At 40.7% G+C, this 15,729-nt stretch overlaps 2 protein-coding genes across 4 annotated transcripts; both read right to left on the minus strand.

Moving 5' to 3' along the window:
• Nucleotides 1-482: 482 nt before the first annotated feature.
• On the minus strand, nt 483-8,964 carry LOC116735919 (MICOS complex subunit Mic25-like). 3 transcript variants are annotated; one of them, XM_032588105.1, is made up of 10 exons: nt 8,726-8,964; nt 7,407-7,487; nt 6,779-7,304; nt 5,664-5,757; nt 4,958-5,138; nt 4,835-4,849; nt 4,291-4,374; nt 3,509-3,579; nt 1,066-1,201; nt 483-977 (listed from the first exon to the last, which is right to left on the minus strand). In XM_032588105.1, exons 1-10 carry the CDS (start codon nt 8,801-8,803, stop codon nt 954-956), a joined length of 1,290 nt encoding a protein of 429 aa, XP_032443996.1. In that variant the 5' UTR covers nt 8,804-8,964; the 3' UTR covers nt 483-953. The 3 variants fall into 3 exon arrangements, with proteins under 3 accessions (XP_032443996.1, XP_032443980.1, XP_032443988.1); XM_032588089.1 differs by having other exon boundaries at nt 6,779-7,487; XM_032588097.1 differs by lacking the exon at nt 4,835-4,849 and having other exon boundaries at nt 6,779-7,487.
• Nucleotides 8,965-9,067: 103 nt separating this feature from the next.
• Nucleotides 9,068-15,718, minus strand: slc35b4 (solute carrier family 35 member B4). The gene is made up of 10 exons (XM_032588118.1): nt 15,473-15,718; nt 13,971-14,084; nt 13,780-13,882; nt 13,646-13,695; nt 13,483-13,564; nt 13,331-13,394; nt 12,317-12,426; nt 12,151-12,226; nt 11,945-12,020; nt 9,068-11,309 (listed from the first exon to the last, which is right to left on the minus strand). Exons 1-10 carry the CDS (start codon nt 15,547-15,549, stop codon nt 11,060-11,062), a joined length of 1,002 nt encoding a protein of 333 aa, XP_032444009.1. The 5' UTR covers nt 15,550-15,718; the 3' UTR covers nt 9,068-11,059.
• Between the last annotated feature and the right edge of the window lie 11 nt (nt 15,719-15,729).

Here is a 15,729-nt window from a genome sequence, read left to right on the forward strand (position 1 = left end):
ACTCCATCTGTGCTTCAATCCGGAAGTGTGAGGAGCTGAGTCACGGTGATTGTGAATTTCCAACATTTTTCACACCCTTTCAATTTCTGGAAGCCATTGTTTGTATAACACAAAGGTATTCCTCAACCATATCCCACCCCCCGCCAATTTAAAAAAATACACGTCTGCCAACATGTGACACATTCAGTGAGGAAGGTATAATTTAGACTCATGTGGTGCTTCGCCCTGAGAGGAGGATGGTTTCCTGCTAAAGCTGAACTCAGATCTATCAGGAGAGTCTGGTTTTACAGCTAACAAATACTTACAGTAGCGTTTGGGTAAAGCTGACTATTACAAAGGGCATCACGCATGTGTTGGAAAAAGAACGAGCAGATAAACAATGTAAACACTGTAAATGGCATGAAAACCTGTCACAGCAGCACAGGTTCCAGTCAACCGGGTTGTTGGTTTATAAAAACAGAATAAAGCATCCAGCAGGTCAGTTGATTTTGTTTGGTGGTGCTTTATTTAGCCTGATTTCCCTTAAACATTGGACTCCATTATTTCTAGGCTTCACCGATGCATTTGGTTGTTGGTTTTGGCCAGCATAAACACTCACCTCCTTGCATAGTTTTTATTTTTATACTTAGAATCTGCTTTCCTGAATTCAAGGCACTCGTGCCTAATGATTAAACTAACCAGTGATGCACATCTTTACCTTGTTTGCACTTATAAATCCTGTTTGCTACTGCCGTGGCACGGTTGGTTTTACACACTGATATCGAATGTCATTCATTTAAAGGTAAACTGGTTTGTGCACGTGACAAAAGACACTGGGTTGCTACGCCATGGACAGTTTTGTGGAAAAACATTTTGACATTTAAAGCGGCTGAATTTGAATGTTTTCACTTCTCGGCGTCTCGATTTGAGTTTATTTTTATCTTGTTGCAGCAGCAAATGTCCTTGTTTCCCCTTTAACCTCCAGTGGTTAGTCTATCCTGCAGAAAAAGAGGAAACAAAGTTAGAAGGCGATGAGAAATTAAAGGAAGCTCTAAGGTTCAGCGTAGTTTACATTTTAGTTCTTACTTTCTTGGCGTTGTCCACACACTGCACGTAGGCCGATGCAATGCCTGAGCAGGTCAGAGTTCTTCCTGGGTTTTCCTTGTAGCATTTCAGGATCTGACCCTGAAGGTCTCCGCACAGGGGCTGGATGTTAAAACGTCTGAAGGGGAAAGAGCACAAAGAAGGCACACCAAAGTTAATTTCTGTAATCTATGTGCAAATATGAATTTGAGAAGTGCTGGATGTCTAAGAGAGCCAATTTAGACTCATCAGTTCATCAAACTGCCGAGATGCAAATTAGACCTGGGTTTGTGCAGAAATGCAATGATGACACACACACACCCCCACACACACACACATACACCCGCACACACACACACACACACCCCCACACACACACACATACACCCGCACACACACACACACACACACACACTTCCTGAGACATTTCTCCAGCTGATCCAAAGCAGTCTTGGCTATAGTAAGCTGTGCTACAGTGACCCACTTCCAAATGTGTGTTACCCATGCTTTGGAAGACCCAAAAAATATATATATATAATATCTGGATCATGGAAACCCTCACCTCTTATGCACAATAGATCTGAATCAAAGATGTTGGTAGTTTTTTTTTTTTTTTTTTTAAAGGTTTTGTGCAAAAGGTCTGTAATTAATCACACACACAGTACAGATTCAGACAGTAGAATACAAAATCCAGAGCTCAGTGTTGGGTCTCTAAAAATTAATGAAAAATAATCGTTTCACTAGCAGATTGTTTTACTAGGCCTGTCGCGATAAACGATAAATCAATTAATCGTACGATAAATTAAAACTATCAACGTCATTTTAATTATCGGCATCATCGTCTCTTCCGGCCTTTTTCTCTTTCAGCTAAAGACACTGAATGAAAAAAGGCTTAACTCCAGTGCTCTCCACTGACTCCTCCCTTCCTCATTTCCTTAGTGTAAAGCCCAGCGCACACTACACCATCTTAGAGCTGTGGCCGATTGTCGGCCCATTTTCAAAACCTGACAGACCACACATTAGCCGACAGAAATCCTAGGTATAACGGTTCGATCGGGTTCGTTCCTGCCGTGTGGTGTCCAACAATGGGCACAAAATAATGGCTACAAGTCCAGTGAACTCATTATAAAACCAGGCATTAATCAATGCGTTACTACAATCTACCTGCAATGCATGTGGCTAGTGTCAGTCCTGACTGAATGAAAATCATTATAACCTATTTATGTCACGTTAACGAAGAACAGCTGAAAAGTTACCGGGTTTATCAACTGCGGTAGCAATTTCGCTCCAACTCCTCCTCTTGTCATTTCTATATTCTTTGCATGTTGAATAAACATTAATGTTGTTTCCACATATTATCTCCGATGTCCGCTGGACTTCCGGTTGCGCCGTGTCAGCTGTTTGGGATTCCCCTCCGTAATTTCCCCTCAGAAAACACAGAGGAGAATCCGCGCTTTCTGATTGGCTACCTGTCACATTCAACAGGCTGCGTTAACGATCCCAGTCGGGGAAAAAACCCTGATTTGGATCGGAGTGGCAACAACGATCTACCATAACACACCACACAATCTTAGAAAGACCAACGATCTAAGATTGTTGTAAGGGGAAAAATAGGAGCAAAAAATCATGTAGTGTGAACTATTGCATCAGGTAGTCGATGTGCCCATTTTCTCTATTTAAATCTAATGATTATTGAAGGGCAACATAATATACAGACTTCATAATCTGCACTCTTTTGGTTGAATGCAGTATTTATTTCCACTTTGGCTTTATGTTGTTTAGGTTTTATTCAAGTACATTTTTTGTTAATGGAGACTGAGAATCCATTTTATTTTAGTTTTCGGTTGTTTTGTTTATCAGTTCCAGTGTTTAGTGTTCTTTTGAAAATAAAGTGTATCTAACTTTGGCAAGAAATAGCATGCATTATTACGTCATTTCAGTGTAAAAAGGTCTTCAAACAATATTATCGTTTATCGCAATAATTTTTGAGACAATTAATCGTTCAGCAAAATTTGCTATCGTGACAGGCCTATACGAGACATTCTTCCAAAGTTCTGAGTGAAATAATCTATGAGAGGAACAAGTACTTTTTCATCATCATTAAGGAGTTACTGACTTAAAACAAACACCTACCTGGCTAAAGAACTGCTTGTGCGTTACTTTTGTCTTATGTCAGGTGTACTAAGATATATGCACTAGAGACCAGACTGAATGTGAAAACGACCATATACTCTAATTTTTTCACTGTACATGTGTTTGATACATTAGTGCCAATAAGTGTGATCCTGGTAAAAAAAAAAGAAAGAAGAAAAAGGCAGGCCTTTTCTGTATTTTCAGTCACTTGTATCATCAGGATTATTAGCAGTAACAAAGGTTCCTGTGAGTTTTGCATGTTACTTATTTTGATGCAATTTCCAAGAAAGAAAAACACAGAGTAAAAACTTACGCAAAACGCTTGCGAGTCTCCTCTTTGCCTTCCTGGAAATTTTCCGCTGAAACTTTGTAAAACTCTGCGCACTATGAGGAGAACAGACATGTTTAGCAAAAGAATGCAAATGATGGAGTGAATAAACGAGTCACCTCCAGTGGTTCAGTGGAAAATTGAGTCTTGCTGCCTCTTAGTGGCCAACGACGGCTAAAAATCAGACAGATTCAGACGTTCTTCTCTTACTGCTAAATCACACCTGAAAAAGGCATTATTCTGCAAACGTCCATGCCCCAATAAGAATGAAAAGAAATGATGTGTGTGCAAATATTAAAGCTAAAAAAAAAGAGAGGGTGTGTTGAGACCTGTGCAAATTTATTTTAGTTTTATTACTGAATGCGTTTGTGTTAAATTTAGGAGCGAAAAAAAACCTAACAATAAAAGCAACTGCTTCATCAATTTGTGAATATTAGAAAAATTAAGCTTTAAGCAATATAGTAAAAATCTCTTGCCTTGCATTTGCTTTTACAAACATGAAAAAAAATTAATGTCTCCAACAGTTTGGTCAAACCTAAATACCAACATCGTCCCAGCATTAAATGTTTCACAAAAATGTTCTATCGTATCTGGAGGGAAAAAATCAAAGCAACAACCTAAAATTTTCCCAACTGCTTTTTTTTTTCTGCTGCCCCAGACTCTAAACACTGATTGAATAAAATACATTTGTAAGTATTTTTGTTTTAAAATTATTGCGCAGTATCTCCCTCAACCAACCTGAACGGGTGACGAACTTCTAAAGTTACCTTTGCTTCTAGTTTGGAAACATGCTCCTTGTAGAGTTCATTGCGCTTCTTCATCTCTTTCTCTCTCTCCTCCAGCTGACGAGCCTGCATGAGTTCAATGTCAGTATCAGCATAACGGTTTCCAAAAAAAAAAAAAAAGCCTTGCACGCAGCCTGAACATTACAGCGTTTTGTCGCGTTGCAACCACAAAGTCCAACGTACGTTGTTGGGATTTTTTGAGACAGACCAAAACAAAGTAGCACAAAATCTGTGTTAAAAGGAATTGTTTGTACTTTTTTTTTTTTAAATTGATGGATTGCATTTGTATTAACTGTATTACGACAGTTTGCCGTAGTAAAGCGCCAAAATTAAAACAAGTCCAATTGGTGTGAATATTTTTTGCAAGGTGCCGTGTGTTTAACCATCACCCACATGCTTCTTACGAAAAAATTCTCTTCATTTAGTATAGAAACCACAGCACTAAATAACACCGCAAGCTTTGAGGTGTGACCAGAAACGACATGCAGCAGTGAGACATGCGGACATCAAGTTGCTCCTGCCCTACCTTCAGCTCCATCCACTGAAACACCAGGACAAGAAAGAAACACGGTAAGCAGATGAGCGTTTGTGTTAAAAGAGAGAGATCCTGTTGCATTCAAAAGAGATCCAGACTGTGTTCTCTGCTCACATAAAGCTGCGCCATGAGCTTCTCGCGCTCTGCCATCGTCTTCTCTCTCTCCATGGACTCCGTCAGCTCCTCCATGTGCGTCGCCCTCTCGGCCTCCAGAGTCTTTTTCACCTGCTCCTCCACCTCGGCCCGAGCCGCCGCCGTCGCCTCGGCTCGCCGCAGAACCTGGATCTCCTCCAGCCTTCGCAAACGCAAACCACAGACATTTTAGGCCAGTAGAAAAAAATATATATAGTTATTTAGCTGATAAAGGAACAATTCCTGGTGTTTTCAACTAATACATGAGGGCTTTATCTTGCATACTGATTAAGCACAACTGATGCATTACATATCAAATATCTTTACTTCTAAACTCTATATCTTCAATTTAAAAAAACCAAGAGAACATTGTCCTTAATTTGCTAACTTTTAGGCTGATTTGCAGTTTATGAGTAATCATGCTTGTTTCTATGTTTACTCTGTGATTACTTCATTTATCTACTTTGGTTCTTGGTCTTTTTAAAACATTGATCAAATCTTTTCAGCACCAAAATTGTTAGCTTTAAAGTGATCTTTAACAATTGCAGAAATTTAATTAACCAGCCCAGAGGTAACACTGTCGTTTACTTGTGTATTATGAAACCGGACAGTGACTTTATTTAATAAAAGCTCTACTATACTTCAGTTAAAGAGAAACATGAAATTGTGGCAGGAAGTGAAACCTTACTGTTGCTGCAGCTCCCATCTCTTCTGGCTGATCTCCTCCTCCAGACTTTTCTGCATCTCTGCTCTGATTTTCTCTCTCAGTTCCTCCTCCATCACTTCAGGGGAAGTGGGTAATACCAAAAATAAAAACATTTTTTATTTTTTTGCAAGAAAATAAAAAATAAAACAAAAACAAACAAACAAAAAAAATTCTGATTTTCTTACTGGTGTTGAAATGTAACAAAAATTGTGCCAACAAAAAAAATCACAATATGGTGTGTGGAAGTATTAAGTATTACATTCCAAACCTTACAATGTTTTTGTTTTTTTTTGCAATAAAATATCAGTTGATATACTTATTTTGCACACAATAGCATTTTTTTTAAACTGGGAAAGTACCATAAAAACCAGAAAACTTTTATTTTCAGATACTATGTTCGATTATTGAAGCAGCCTCCTCGCAGCCCTGCCAGGGCAAACCGGTCAATTTCAGGGATTTAGCTTGAGGTCGAAGTGAGACAGGAACAGCTGCCTGACGCCTCCAGAGAGAAGATGCAGAATCTTATAAGTCTGGGAAGCGACTTAAAGAAGTTTCACAAGAATCAGAAATCAACGTCTGAAAAAGAGTCCACAAGTGCAGGACGTTCAAAACGACTGCCAACATGCCTGGTCCGATCGTCCTTCATTTTGAAAACAGGCTTCAAGACGCTAAGAGAAGTCTCCCCAAACGCTAAAATGAAACTGCAGCACCTTCGGTTGGTTCTTGCTCTATTGATGTGCATCAGTAAGAAACTTTCAAAGGAGGTAAGAAGGAAACCAAGGCTAAAATTATTCATTGGACTGGTTGAGAGGAACCGATTACCGAAATAATCTGCCACTAACTTAGTAAATCAATTGATCGATAGCCAGAGGTTTTTATATTAACCTAAAGTTAAATTAAAAAAAACAAAAAATATAGGAATCAACATGTGAGAATTTCTTCTGAAGCGCCTGAATGGGATGTTTTAATGTTTGTATCTCAGGAAGAACTTAAAGCTGCAAACATTAGCATAGTAATTAATCACACCCCTTCAAGCAGCACGTTAATGAGCCACATGTATGTCAAGACTTTTGTTTATAAAGAAATAAAATCTCAACCTTCTGCAGGCGGCGGTAGTAAGGAAGGCTCTTCGTCTTCCACAACAGGAGGCAGACCTGTGGTCACTGGTGGCTCTTTAGGAGGCGGCGCTTCCAGATGTGGCGGAGCGGGGACCACAGCGAGCGCTTCATGTCGACGTGACGACGAGGCTTCGTGTGAAGAAGACTCTGGAGGAGCTCCAGGTTGGGCAGAAGCAAGAGGTGAGGGTGAGAGTACTGGCTGAACTGGTGTGGCAGCAGACTCAAGAGGCTCAGCAGCAGCTGGTTCAGAAGGCGTTGGTTCCTTCACTTGTTCTATTTGAGGAGTAGTCTGTGTTTCTAGCTCTTTGGGTTCAGGTGGTTCCAGAGCAGAAGGTGGAGTTAGAGATTGAGGCACTTCGGTGTTTTCAGCCCTTGAAGAAGGGGCAGGTGGAGTTTCTGGCTCCGGAGATGGAGGAGGGAGGGAGAGGAACTTCACAGGAGGAGGAGGGATGAGTTTGACAGGTGGAGCAGCAGCTTCCACTGACGGAGACGTGGGTACGCCTTCCTGTGTGGGAGGAATAGGAGGAGTGGGTATGAGCTGAGGTGAGGGAGGAGCCTGGAGAGGCAACAACGGTTCGCCAGATGGGGCCAGAACCGGAGCTGCAACCTGAGTTGGTGGATCAGCTGAGGAGTGAGGACAGCTGGTCTTTGTCGAATTTTTCATGCGGTTGATGACTCTGTCCGACAGCTGAGGGAAAACAAAAACACACACATACTTTACTAATGGGATCACCTTCTGGTAGGAGATAATTAGGGTTGGGTGATATGGCGGAAAAACGTATCACGATTTAAGGGTTTCAAATCAGTCAGTATCGATAATTGACTACTTTTTGTTTCAAACATCTGAAAGTGTTGACATTACACGTTTTATTCACAATTTCCTCTTGAGCTATTGTATTCATTTCCCCCAAGTAATGAGACACTGATGCGATCAAGTTACACAACAGGTTGTTGCTAGGTAACCAAAGAGCGAGAGAGTTCATTGATGCCTTGCTTAACTGTGAGAAGTCAGAGTGGCTAAAGCCTCTCCTTTTGCCTACATCCCCCAGAATGCTGTGCGGGTCTGGATTGGCATTTACATATTTTCCATTTGATATTGATCTATTGTCTATCAGCAATATATTGATTTATTGCCTAGTCCTTTTATTTATTGTGATGTAGATGTTTATTCAAAGAAACTTAAAGATACAGAGCTACAGAGGAATGGTTTTAGAATGGCCTTGTTAAGATACAGACTTTTGTAATTGAGATTCTGTAAAAAATAAAATAGCAGAAATCCACGTGCACAGAGGGTGGTCAACTTTGTCCTTCCTGCTTCAGTTATAGATCACGTCATTTACACACACACACACACACACACACACACACCCACACACCCACCCCCACACACCCACACACACACAGATACCAATAGTTGTTAAATACAGAAAATGCTGTCTAGAAATTATTTTTACACCATGCTGCACAGCGCCCTTATGCAAAGCATATAACGCTCTTATATGACTAATGGGCAAAAATGTCCGTCTGTAAATTTCCAAAGCTGGTAAAAACATATCCTGAAATACCAGCACAAGGTGACAAAATGTTATGGGAGAAAAAACGCATGTAGGATGAGTACTTTAAAAAACAACAACAAACAAACAGTGAAGTTATAAAAGAAACGCGTCGTGCGTCTTATTTCTGCCCTGAATGCGAGTGACAACAAGCTGTGCTCCGTCTAAATTTATCACAGGGGCTGGAGGAAACAAAGTGACAACAAACTCAGGGAGCTCAGTTCCTGTCTTTTTAAAACGACACCACCAGGTCACGGACCGTGGACACCACTCCAACTAAAACCTCAGCTCCGACGCACGATCCCCTAGATGCGTGATTTCAGCAACAGCGTGCATAGAGTTGCATTGATTTTCCACGGAGCTTTCCACTCACCCGAATGCCCTTCACAAAAGCTACCCCGCCTCCTCCTTCATCCTCCGCAGGGAAGCGGCTCGAACCGTTTCCCCCCATCCGGTTCTGCTGGGTCACACCGAACCCCGGCGGTTCAGTCACCGACACAAACGAATTAATTCAGATAATGTTGGCTGATCAATCCTCTCACAGCTGCTCCAAGTCGGCCTCTCCCACCTCTTCGTGGGAACAACCTGCGCCGTCATTGGACGGAGCTGAACTACAGCTGTGTGGATTGGTCCGACGGCTTTTAAAAATCAGTGAGCCGTGAGAGAACTGTCTGTCCCAGCACTGGATGAGAGGAGGAAAAAAAAACAAAAACCCTTCATGTTGCATAATATTTATTTCAAAAAGCCACAAGACCCGGCGATTTATTAAAATTAATTTAATTTCGAAGAGCGCGGAGTGTAGAGATTGTTGACACCGGTCCAACACACCTGAGACAACATGGTCTAAGAGCAAGGAGCCATATAAATAACCTGCATACTCATGATTCATTATGCAAGGGTTTTCAGGTTAACCTTACACTTTCAAAAAAAAAAAAAAAAAAATCTAAACAGCATTATTACAGACAAGACAAAGAAATTGCACCATTGGTCAATGAATGCTACTGAGGTACAAATGCTGAAACAAAACAGTAGATCTGGTGACAGTTGAGTTTTTTGGCAAAAAAAGAAAAGAAAAAAGTAATGAAAATACCAAAATATTGGATTTATTTTTCCAATGTGTTTGTGAGCTCAAAATTGGCTTCTCGCTTGGGCTGACGAAAGGCATCCTAGTGTATGCAGGACACCCTACAAAGGAGGTGGTCAGATTTCAGAAAGTAAGAACATTTCTACAAATTATGTATCACATTTTGCACCAATATGTGTCTCACTTTGCAGCCAGAGGCCTAAACCGCAGCAATTATCTGCTTTAACCAACATCGGCCCCCAATATAAATGTTGGTGGGCATAATACAGTAAAACTCTGATTTATCTTTACCTCTGTGCATAACACGACTAGTCAAATCACAATAATCTGCTAAAAAAAAAAAAGTCATGTCTAAACACTTCTTAAGGGGAAAGTAGGGTAAGAATGGATACTGAGGAGTGCTACAAATGTGAAAGTTTCTGGAACAGAAGGGGCAAAACTTTAAAGTGCAAGGCTAAACTGTTGTGCAGTTTAAAAACCGTCCGTTGGTCGACCTTGTCTACTGGAGCTGCATTAGAGATTTATGCAGTAGCTTACAACCTGCATGTTCTGAGCGGTGATGGTGAGCTGAAGAGGTCAGATCCAGATCTGAATGAACTAAATAACCATTACTCCTTCCCAAGCTCTCTAGCTATGTCGACGAAACCTCTGTGCTCTTAGGTGCAACTGCCTGATGGCACAAATGACAGCACTGAAGTTCAAGTTGAGAATCAGCATAGGGAAGAAAGTCGAAACTTTGATGGTCTTGTTACTGTTAAGTGTATCCAGTAAACTCAACCATCAGTGCTATAGCATGTAAGACTTAAACAGATGGGCTACAGCAGCAGAGGACCACACCTTGTGCCACTTCTGCCAGCCAACAACAAGAAACCGAGGCTAAAATTAGAGCAGAACGAACAAAGTGACCAAAACTAGCTGCAACATTCAGGCAGTGGGGTCAAAGTCCTCCATCAATATCATGAAAATATGCATCCAACTAGAATATGACGACTGCTCAGACTGATGACGGTGGTATCGTGAACCTCTTACTACAAGTTGAGCATCGTTTAAAACACCACAGCCAACCTGATTATTGCTGGTGATCACATCTGTCCCGTTATAACCAGAGTTTACCTCTCTTCTGATGGCTACTTCAAACAGGATGATGCACCATGTTCAGATCATCTTACACTGGTTTCTTACAAACATGAAATTGAGTTTAGTGTACTTTAGCGGTTTCCAGTCTCCAGATCTCGTTCCAACAGAGCAGCTCAGGGAGGTGGTAAAATGAGGGGAAGCAGTTCAATGCAGTGCTGGCAAGGTGTGGCTAAGAAAGCGTAAAAAAAACCAAAACAATTGTCGATTCATAACGTCTGTGCTCCATTCAGAGACGCGTGGACGCTGATGGGAAAAGATTTGGTGTCCACCATTTTTGGTCTTTTCATGACATTTAATCACTGAAAAGCAGATTATTATCAGCACCTCCTTTAAACTGCAGTTGGTAAAACATGTAGGATCAAGTATGAAAACAAAATGACCGTATTTGTATAAAACTACCACAGGAGATTGAAGAACATTTCAAATTTGCCCAAGGGGGCTGATTTTTTTTTCCCTCTTTACAATCTGCCGGCGGTCTCTCCTTCGTCACTCTGCCTTCTTCTCCTTGACTCCGGCCCCCCGCAGAGCCGCCTGCACGCTGCTCCAAACCTCTGTGTACAGCAGGGTGCCAATGAAAACCACAGCTGTGCCCACCCAGTGCCAGGCGGTGAAGGGGTTTTGGAAGTACAGGATGGAGAAGATGAGGCTGATGAACTTTCTGAGGGTCACCACCAGGGTGACGGTCAGCGAAGTGCACTCTGTGGTCAGGATAAAGACGCCACGGATGCACACATACCTGGAAATAGGGTTAAGGTCTGCAGCAAGACTGAAAGAGCGGTCATAAATATATATATATATATAAAATAAGAATAAAATAAATACTGGAAAGGCTCTTCTATGGGTTATAACTCTAAAGTATTTTGACACCTTTGTAACTAGTCAAAGTTTTGGATCCTACACTTTTCCCTCGCTTACAATGAAACCCAAAGTCAGCTGTTGTCTTGAAGAACAATCATGGTGAGGAAACAAACAGAGCCCCACCAAATCACTCTTAATAGGACCGCCATGTTAGAAACGTTCTGCAGGTTCGCTAGCCGAACAGGCTAATCAGCAGATGTTACAGTTCTGTTGTTTGATGAAGAGCAGAAAAGCAAAACGGGACAATATTCTCTGCAACCAGCACTTGAAAACTAACTCTAGTATATATTTGCTCAAGCATAGGTATCAAAACCAAAACTAAAATAATGAAAAGTTCTAACATTATTCTAACTTTAGTAATCCTTTTACGAGAAAAGAATCGTAGATCTTCTGTGTTAAGCAAAAGTGAGAATATTCAAACATTTTTGGTATAAATGATGTAAAAACAGTTCTGTGTTAAGACACATCAGTCCATATAACATAGGAAAGAAGAACAGAAAAACAACAGGATACTGTGTGACGACATTGACCAGCAGGTAGAGCCACATTGTCGGCATGGTCAGCCCGACCACAGGAACAAGAACGGGAGCTGCAACAAAACAATAACGGCAAAAAGAATTTGTTCACCCCATACGCTAACATGTGTGTACCTGAATAACTGAAGGTATGCACGTTAATTTCCCTTTTGTGAATTGAATTAATAATCTGTTTAAACTCACTGCTTTGATTGAAGAGGATGCAGTGGTTGTAGATGTCAGTGGCCAGAAGCAGGAAACCGGGCAGAGGCAGGCAGTGCTGAAGACATGGGCAGATGTTAAATTAAAACGAACTAACTCAGACGTTTTCCCTTCATTCGGTGGCGGACTGAGTCGGAGGAACACTCACGTTGTAGAAGAGCGCCTCCTTGGAGTGCTTCCCGTACTGCTTGTAGAGCGTCTCCTGGAAAATGCCCATCCTCGCAGACATCAGCAGGGCAAAGGTCAGCATGGCGATGCCTTGTTGAAGATAAAGCCACGCGTGTAAAAGTAGCAACAGAAAGGCGAGCTGATAATGTTCTGCTGCTTAACCCTTTTAGCGTAAGCTTATGAACGAATTGCAGCCAGCAGTCCCTGAGCATTATCCTACCGCCACCATGTCTGACTGTGGGTATGAAGTTCTGTTTCTGAAATGCTGTTATTTTTCTGCTAGATAAAACCAGACTCTCTACACCTAAATCCTTTTAGCTTCGTCTTGGTCCATAAAATATGTCCCCTTAGGTCTGGATATTCGTAAAGATGCATTTCGGTAAATGTGAGATGAGCATCTGTGTTCTTTATGCTCAAATTTTTTCCCCACTCATATGAAATTATGGACAACCATGACCATCCTCTTCAGGCGGTTGTTCTATAAAAACAATGTTTCAGTCAGAGGCTTCTTCTGAACCGCTGTAACACAAACTGCAAGTGAGGTCTGCACTTGCCTCACATTTTGTTCCGGATCCCTTTGTGATCCAATCGTACGATTGTTGCATATTTCCTCTGTGTGTTTGTAATGTCGCTCACACTGGTTTGCCGTAGTCAAAGCAGACTTAAAAATGTCTTTGCAACCCTTCCCACACTGATAAAGGTCGCTAAATTTGTTTCTGCTCCGTTCCTGAATTTGATTCATTTAAGAAATAATGTCTTGCTTTTTGAGATCTTTTAGTTTACATCATGTCTATACACAGGTTGTGTCTAAGAGATTGTTTTCTTTTTTTTTTGTCTTGTCAAATTGAACTCAACTTTCCAAATATCACGGTTATTCTCAATTAAATCATTATAAAACAACAGAGAAATCAGTAAAGGACCAAATACTTTTTGCCACAAAAATGAGAGATTTTTTCTCCTGTATTTTTTGCTCTTTTTTTTAACCAACACTCACCAATAAGCCAGTGCATAAAGGCATAAAACCCTTGCTCCTCCGATCCATCACTGGACACCTCATGCTGAAACAAACCAGTAGATGCTCTGGATTATTACTGGGGCGCAACAGCGGTTGAACTGGAAAAGACAACATGCCTGCAGAGGACTCACCACTTGTTTGGCTGACATGATGGTGCATATGAAGATACCAGTGGAAACTAGAACAATAGAGAGATATTTGCTGGCTGAGTACCTGCAGGTAGAGAAGGTGAGATGCACTGAATCCACAGGAAGATATTTAACAAAGCAGAAGGAAAAGCAGAGGAAGAATCACCTCTTCTTCAGGATGATTATCCCCAGGATCATGTTGGCTATTAGTGATCCCTGAGTGGAAAAGAGGAGAAGCTTAAACAAAAGCAATGGAGGAGAACAGGAGGAGCTTAAATGATAACAAGACGCGACACTTACTGATCTGAAGATCATGTGTAATGGCATGGCGATGTTAAAGTTAAGAGCATAGTTGTTGATCACACTGACAGTGAAGAACATGGTCACCATGATAAAATAGTTACTGAAAAAAAAAAAGAATAATTTCATTTAATATCAACAATTAGTCTTACCCACAGCATCTCATTTAAGTGTAGTAAACTGTTTTTTACCTGACAGGAATTGCTGGTTTCTTTCTCCCAAATTTAGTTTCAAATATGAAACCTTCTAAGGCAATAAAGACGAACTGAGCAAAGGTGACTATGTTGCCACATCCTGGAAACTGTCTGAAAAAGAGAAACAGCACTTTAAAACGGAGGCAAAAAATCTGAAATTATTATTTTTTAAAAAAAAGGAACGCTCAATAAGAGAAGAGCGAGTTTATGGATACAGTGTCACGCAAAAGTATTGAAGCCCCTCGAACCTTTTCACGTTTGGTCACGTCACGGCCATAAAGTGCAATGTATTGTGAACAGATTCCTTTGAGATCTACCGACGTAAAGTGGAGAAAAATTGTGAAAACGAATGAGCAGAAAAGGTTTTCAAGATTTATTTTACTAATAAAAATCTGCAAAATCTGATTCGTATTGTATCAAATTTTAATTTGTGAAATCCCATATTGTTAATCGAAGCAATTGGCCAAAAAACAACAACAAAAAACTGAATTAGTAAATAGTAACTATGTGATAAAATCTCAGTATGAATTCTCTGAAGGCTTCACGTGTTTGCTAGTGAACAAACAGCATAAGACAAATGAACAAACCAAATTTTCTTGCCATTTGTTCTAAATGAGAACCGGTTCACATTCGACTCTTCTAGTTAACTAACTAAATAAAATAGATATGTGAAAAAAGAAGAAAAAAAAGCAACAAAGAGGACAGAATGCTGGAAGAAAACAGTTGCAAGCACTGAAGCAGAGCTGCAGCAGTCTACATCAAACCACACTCCTGTGTTAAAATGGCCCAGTCAAAGTCTGGATCTAAATCCATTGGATCACATGCAGTCAAAGTTAGACAACTGATGCTTTCCAGCTAAGGGACACAGCTGAAGCTATTTTGCAAGAAGGAATGGGCACACATTTCAGTCTGTAGGCGCTCCATGCCATGCATATTATTATTTCTTTTCCTGAAAGACATGCGTCATTTTCCTTCCACTTTACAGATACCAGGGGTTGGTCTGTCACACAAAATACAAGGAAGAGGAAAAGTCGAAGAGGGGTGAAATACTTTCCAAGACGTTTTAGAAGTGAAAATTTAATTTGCTGCCAAGGGCATGAACAACTCATGGATATTTACTGCTCAGGTTAAGTCTTACTATTTAACATTTATGCTCTTCTCCCTTTGGTACTGCTCTTATCTCATTCTAAGTTTCTCAATTTTAGAGAAAATTATTTCTGTCCACTGATGAAAACTGATACCAAGAGGTGTCTTGCGGTTACCTTTTGTAGTAAAAATACCGACTGTCTACTCACACACATATAGAAACTACACATTCACTTAGAACCCCGCTTCCAGTTTGCGTAGGAGTCCTAAAGGAAATAAATCTGTATAGTTTGCTGACGTGACACAATCGTACATAAACCTGAACGTCCCCGCTTCAGCTAAACTAAAATTGAAAATATTTTATGCGCATTAACCTAAACTTTAATGGCTCTCAGTTTAAGTTTGTGACTGACCTCACCAGCAGCTCCAGATACACCACATTGCTACAACAGCCGACAAAAACAAGGACCACAGCAAACGCGGTCCCCATGATGAATGACGGCCGAAAAAAATCACGAAAATAAATAATACGGCTCACTTATTGGTGCGAATAAATGAGAGGAGCATGCTTGAACATTAGCTGCCGTTTGTGTTTCAGAGGAGGTCTTCTTTCTCCGCAAACTCCTGTGTCATTTGAACGCGTCGACATGTGACATTTCGCTCTTCCGGT

This window comes from Xiphophorus hellerii, chromosome 2 (genome assembly GCF_003331165.1).
Source record: "Xiphophorus hellerii strain 12219 chromosome 2, Xiphophorus_hellerii-4.1, whole genome shotgun sequence".
Classification (NCBI taxonomy): Eukaryota; Metazoa; Chordata; class Actinopteri; order Cyprinodontiformes; family Poeciliidae; genus Xiphophorus; species Xiphophorus hellerii.

What these genes read in the sequence shown, in the direction of transcription:
- slc35b4 (XM_032588118.1), bottom strand. Translation starts at nt 15,549, where the DNA reads ATGGGGACCGCGTTTGCTGTGGTCCTTGTTTTTGTCGGCTGTTGTAGC. An exon ending in TATCTGGAGCTGCTGGTGAG is followed by an intron (nt 14,085 to 15,472) that starts GTCAGTCACAAA and finishes TCTCTTTTTCAG; the next exon opens with ACAGTTTCCAGGATGTGGCA. An exon ending in ATAATCATCCTGAAGAAGAG is followed by an intron (nt 13,565 to 13,645) that starts GTGATTCTTCCT and finishes CTCTACCTGCAG; the next exon opens with GTACTCAGCCAGCAAATATC.
- LOC116735919 (XM_032588089.1), bottom strand. Translation starts at nt 8,803, where the DNA reads ATGGGGGGAAACGGTTCGAGCCGCTTCCCTGCGGAGGATGAAGGAGGA. An exon ending in CTTTTGTGAAGGGCATTCGG is followed by an intron (nt 7,488 to 8,725) that starts GTGAGTGGAAAG and finishes GTTTTCCCTCAG; the next exon opens with CTGTCGGACAGAGTCATCAA. An exon ending in ACTACCGCCGCCTGCAGAAG is followed by an intron (nt 5,758 to 6,778) that starts GTTGAGATTTTA and finishes CTTCCCCTGAAG; the next exon opens with TGATGGAGGAGGAACTGAGA.